Here is a 6000-nt window from a genome sequence, read left to right as displayed (position 1 = left end):
TCCCCCCGTGTCCCCGTGTCCCCCTGTGTCCCTGTGTCCCTGTGTCCCCGTGTGCCCCTGTGTCCCCGTGTGCCCCTGTGTCCCCGTGTCCCCGTGTCCCCAGTGTCCCCCCGTGTCCCCGTGTCCCAGTGTCCCCCCGTGTCCCCGTGTCCCCGTGTCCCTGTGTCCCCGTGTCCCCCCGTGTCCCTGTGTCCCCGTGTCCCCCCGTGTCCCCGTGTCCCCGTGTCCCCGTGTCCCCAGTGTCCCCAGTGTCCCCAGTGTCCCCAGTGTCCCCCCGTGTCCCCCTGTGTCCCGGTGTCCCCGCGGCCATGCCGGAGGCCGTGCACTACATCCACCTGCACAACTTCAGCCGCTCTCTGCTGGAGACGCTCAACGGGCAGCGCGCGGCGGGGCAGTTCTGCGACGTCACCGTGCGCATCCGCGAGGCGTCGCTGCGCGCCCACCGCTGCGTGCTGGCCGCCGGCAGCCCCTTCTTCCACGACAAGCTGCTGCTGGGCCACTCGGCCATCGAGGTGCCGCCCGTGGTGCCCTCGGCCGCCGTGCGCCAGCTCGTCGAGTTCCTCTACAGTGGCAGCCTGGTGGTGGCGCAGTCCGAGGCGCTGCACATCCTCACGGCCGCCTCGGTGCTGCAGATCAAGACCGTCATCGACGAGTGCACGCAGATCATCTCGCGGGGCCGCAAGGCGCCGGCACCGCCACCGGCACCGGCACCGGCACCGTCGCCGCCCGCCGGGCACAGCCGCAAGCAGCGGCAGCCGCTGCGCCTGGCGCCCGCGCTCAAGGAGGAGCGGCGCGGCGAGGATGAGGAGGAGCGGGCAGGGGATGAAGGCGTTGCCCCCCCGGCCGTGGCTCCCCCAGCCTTTGCCGCGCCGGAGCCGCCGTTTTTTCGGCGCCCCCGAGGTTTTCCACGACGCTTTCCTGCCGCCCTGGCCCGGTGATGACGGTGCCGCCTTCGGGGCGCAGCGCGGCCGGGACGCGCCGGGAGGGGACGGATTCGGCTTCGGGTCGCCCCCGCCATTGCCAGCGCCCTACGAGGGCGGCGTGGAGGGGGCTCCGGTGGCCATGGCCCCCCCGGCGCCGCCAGCCGCGCCGCCCCGCGGGCCCCAGCCCCCGTACCAGTGCGGGCACTGCCAGAAGAGCTTCAGCTCCCGCAAGAACTACACCAAGCACATGTTCATCCACTCAGGTGAGCGGGGACACGGCGGGGACGGTGACACGCGTGGGTGTCGCGTCGGGTCACGGTGGGGCCCTGTGTCCCCCTGAGCTGGCCTGGATCTGTCCCTGCTGGCCTGGCCTGGATCTGTCCCTGCTGGCCTGGCCTGGATCTGTCCCTGCTGGCCTGGTCTGGATCTGTCCCACGCTGGCCCGTGCTAATCCACCGGTCCATTTTGGATCCATGTTGACCTGTACTGATCCATGTTGGCCCACATTGGTCTGTATTGATACATGTTAACCCACATTGATCCATGTTGGCCCATGTTGACCTGTATCGATCCATGTTGACCCACGTTGATCCATTTTGGGCCCATGTTGATCTGTATTGATCCATGTTGGCCCGTGTTGACTGGTATTGATCCCCACTGATCCATTTTGGGCCCATGTTGACCGGTATTGATCCACGTTGACCCACATTGATCCATGTTGACCCACGTTGATCCATGTTGGCCCATGTTGACCTATATCGATCCATGTTGGCCCATGTTGATCCATTTTGGCCCACGTTGACCAGTACTGATCCACGTTGACCCACGTTGATCCATGTTGGCCCATGTTGACCTGTATTGATCCATGTTGGCCCATGTTGACCTGTATTGATCCATGTTGGCCCACACTGATCCATGTTGGCACATGTTGACCAGTATTGATCCATGTTGATCCATTTTGGGCCCATGTTGACCTGTATGAATCCACATTGATCCATTTTGGGCCCATGTTGACCCGTATCGATCCATGTTGGCCCATGTTGATCCATGTTGGCCCACACTGATCCATGTTGATCCACGTTGATCCATGTTGGCTCATGTTGACCTGTGTTGATCCATGTTGATCCATTTTGGGCCCGTGTTGATCTGTATGGATCCCTGTTGACCCATTTTGGCCCATATTGATCCATGTTGACCCACACTGACCCATGTTGGCCCATGTTGACCTTTATCAATCCATGTTGACCTGTGTTGATCCATGTTGGCCCATATTGATCCATGTTGGCCCATGTTGACCTGTATTGATCCATGTTGGCCCACACTGACCCGTTTTGGCCCGTGTTGACCTGTATTGATCCCCATTGATCCATTTTGGCCCGTGTTGACCTGTATTGATCCCCATTGATCCATGTTGGCCCGTGTTGACCTGTATTGATCCCCATTGATCCATTTTGGCCCGTGTTGACCTGTATTGATCCATGTTGACCCTTTTGACCCACATTGACCCATGACCCACACTGACCCACACTGACCTCTACTGACCCACACTGACCCACACTGACCTCTACTGACCCACACTGACTCACACTGACCACACTGACCACACTGACCCGCACTGACTCACACTGACCACACTGCCCACACTGACCCACACTGACCACACTGACCCACACTGACCCACACTGACCCGCACTGACCCACACTGACCACACTGACCCACACTGACCCACACTGACCCACACTGACCTCTACTGACCCACACTGACCTCTACTGACCCACACTGACTTCTACTGACCCACACTGACCCACACTGACCAATACTGACCCACACTGACCCACACTGACCACACTGACCCACACTGACCCACACTGACCCACACTGACCTCTACTGACCCACACTGACCTCTACTGACCCACACTGACCCACACTGACCCACACTGACCCACACTGACCTCTACTGACCCACACTGACCCACACTGACCCACACTGACCCACACTGACCTCTACTGACCCACACTGACCTCTACTGACCCACACTGACCCACACTGACCCACACTGACCCACACTGACCCACACTGACCCACACTGACCCACACTGACCCACACTGACCACACTGACCCACACTGACCCACACTGACCACACTGACCCACACTGACCCCCACTGACCCACACTGACCCACACTGACCACACTGACCCACACTGACCTCTACTGACCCACACTGACCCACACTGATCTTTACTGACCTGTACTGACCCACATTGACCAGTACCAAACCACACTGACCTGTACTGACCTGTACTGACCTACACTGAACTCTGCTGACCCACACTGACCAGAACCAATCTGCACTGACCCACACTGACCAGTACCAATCCATGCTGACCCACACTGACCCGCACTGACCCATATTGATCCCTACTGACCCACACTGACCCACACTGATCCACACTGATCTATATTGATCCCTACTGACTCACACTGACCCACACTGACCACACTGACCAGTACCAATCCACGCTGACCCCCACTGACCCCCGCTGTCCCCGTTTGCCTCCCCGCAGGCGAGAAGCCCCACCAGTGCTCGGTGTGCTGGCGCTCCTTCTCCCTGCGCGATTACCTGCTGAAGCACATGGTGACGCACACGGGCGTGCGCGCCTTCCAGTGCGGCGTGTGCTGCAAGCGCTTCACGCAGAAGAGCTCCCTCAACGTGCACATGCGCACGCACCGCCCCGAGCGCTTCCAGTGCCGCCTCTGCACCAAGGGCTTCTCGCACCGCACCCTGCTGGAGCGCCACGCCGCCACCCGCGCACCCCGCGCCCCCGCCGGGGCCGCCGGCAGGGCTGCCACCGGGGCCATCGACACCGGGGCCGTCGCCGGGGCTGACACCGGCGCTGACACCGGGGCCACCGCCACCACCAGGGCTGACAACGGGGCCAGTGCTGGGGCCACCTCCGGGGCCACCTCCAGGGCCACCACTGGGACTGCCACCAGAGCTGACACCGGGGCCACCTCCAGGGCCACCACCAGGGCCACCACCGGGGCTGCCACCAGGGCTGTCACCAGGGCTGACACCAGGGCTGACACCAGGGCTGACACCAGGGCCACCTGCAGGACCATCTCCAGGGCCACCACTGGGACTGCCACCAGGGCCACCACCGGGACTGCCACCAGGGCTGCCTCCAGGGCCACCTCTGGGGCCACCACCAGGGCCACCACCGGGACTGCCACCAGGGCCGCCTCCAGGGCCCCCTCTGGGGCCACCACTGGGGCTGCCACCTGGGCCACCACCGGGGCCACCACCAGGGCCGCCACCGGGGCTGCCACCAGGACTGTCACCAGGGCCACCAGTAGGGCTGCCACCAGGGCCACTGCCAGGGCCAGCGCCGGACCCCGGCCTGGGCACGTGGCCGGACGCCGCGGGCGCCGGCCCCGCTCACACGGCGTGAGGGGGTCCCTGCCCCTCGGAGGGCCTGGAGGGTGACCCGGGGGCTCCGGGGTGCCTGCGGGTCCGGCGGAGCGCCCGCGGTGAGGCCGGGGGAGGCGGCTGAGGCGCCGGCCGAGGATCCGGGAGGACGTCCCTGGTGACGGGAGGAGAGGAACGGAGCGCCCCGGTGGGGACGGGGGACGTGGGGAGTGCCCGGGGCCCCGAGCAGTGCCGGGATCACCGAACAAACCCCGCCGGGCACCGCGCCAAGGCAGCCAGGATCTGGGAGGAGGCTGAGGTGCTGTCTGTGGGATTCGGGAGGACGTTCCTGGCAACGGGAGGAGAGGAGCGGAGTGCCCAGGGCCCCGAGCGGCGCCGGGATCACCGAACAAACCCCGCCGGGCACCGCGCCAAGGCAGCCAGGATCTGGGAGGAGGCTGAGGTGCTGTCTGTGGGATTCGGGAGGACGTTCCTGGCAACGGGAGGAGAGGAACGGAGCGCCCCGGTGGGGACGGGGGACGTGGGGAGTGCCCGGGGCCCCGAGCGGCGCCGGGATCACCGAACAAACCCCGCTGGGCACCGCGCCGAGGCCGCCGGGACCCGGGAGGAAGCTGAGGTACTGTCTGTGGGATTCAGGAGGACATTCCCGGTGACAGGAGGAGAGGAACAGAGCGCCCCGGTGGGGATGGGGGGCGTGGGGAGCGCTTGGGACCCTGAGCAGGGCTGGGATCACCGAACAAACCCCGCCGGGCACCGCGCCGAGGCCGCCGGGACCCAGGAGTGTTGGAGTCCAGGGTATCCCTCTGGCCGCCCTGGAGGGTTTGGAGACTGTACAGGGTGGTCTGGGATCTGTCCAGGGGGGTCAGTCAGACCCACACAGATCCCAGGAGGACACTGCCTCTGATTCCTGTCCATGGGAGTGAACACTCACATGCAGGAAGAATCACAAATCCTAAGAATTTAAAATAAGTAGTGAATAAGGAGAATCTCAGGGAATCAACAACCCTGAGACAGGAGGAGACACCGAGGGTGCCTGGTGGCCCTGGCGGTGCAGAGTGGCGGCAGCATTGACCTGGTGCCACCTGTAGAACATTCTGGAACTGAGCTGGGCGCGGGGATTTGAGGCACACACCGCGCCGTGAGTCCGGAGCTCGGCGGGCTGGACAGGTGGAGCTGTCCCAGCTGGAGCGGGGCAGGACCCAGGGACACCTGAGGGCCGCTCCCGGTGCTCCAGGGGCTGCAGGGGGCTCGGGAGAGGGGCTCGGACACGGCAGCGGCTCCCCGTGGGAGATTTTGGGGGAAAGCCCTGCCTGGGGCGGCGTTCCCAGAGGAGCTGGCTCCACGGAGCTCCGTGGAGCTGTGACTGACCCCAGGGGACCTGCAGGGACACAGGGTCCCTCCCTTGTCCCCTCCCCGCCACGGTGACGATGGCCTCGGGCTGCATTGACCGTTTCGGTGCCGTTTTTGCTGTTTTTACACTAAAAGTCTCCAATGGTCCCGTGATGTGTCCCTGTGTCAGCTCTGGCAGGGCCGGGGCCGTCCTCGGCCAAACCCGTCCCTGCGGCCACCGGCCACGTCCTCGGCCACCGGTCCCAGTGCCACCAGTGTCCCCCCAGCATCCTCGGCAACCCTCCCAGTAACGCC

At 64.5% G+C, this 6000-nt stretch overlaps 1 protein-coding gene across 1 annotated transcript; it reads left to right on the top strand.

Moving 5' to 3' along the window:
* The first annotated feature begins 227 nt into the window (after positions 1–227).
* Positions 228–5857, top strand: ZBTB45 (zinc finger and BTB domain containing 45). Its single transcript, XM_063425015.1, is given in 3 exon segments — positions 228–878; positions 880–1186; positions 3494–5857. Coding segments are annotated over 3 exon segments (1797 nt in total). The 5' UTR covers positions 228–308; the 3' UTR covers positions 4414–5857.
* Positions 5858–6000: the final 143 nt, after the last annotated feature.

Source organism: Prinia subflava, unplaced genomic scaffold (assembly GCF_021018805.1).
Source record: "Prinia subflava isolate CZ2003 ecotype Zambia unplaced genomic scaffold, Cam_Psub_1.2 scaffold_48_NEW, whole genome shotgun sequence".
NCBI lineage: Eukaryota > Metazoa > Chordata > Aves > Passeriformes > Cisticolidae > Prinia > Prinia subflava.
The sequence above is the reverse complement of the archived record's forward strand: the minus strand, read 5'-3'. Positions and strand labels throughout refer to the sequence as shown.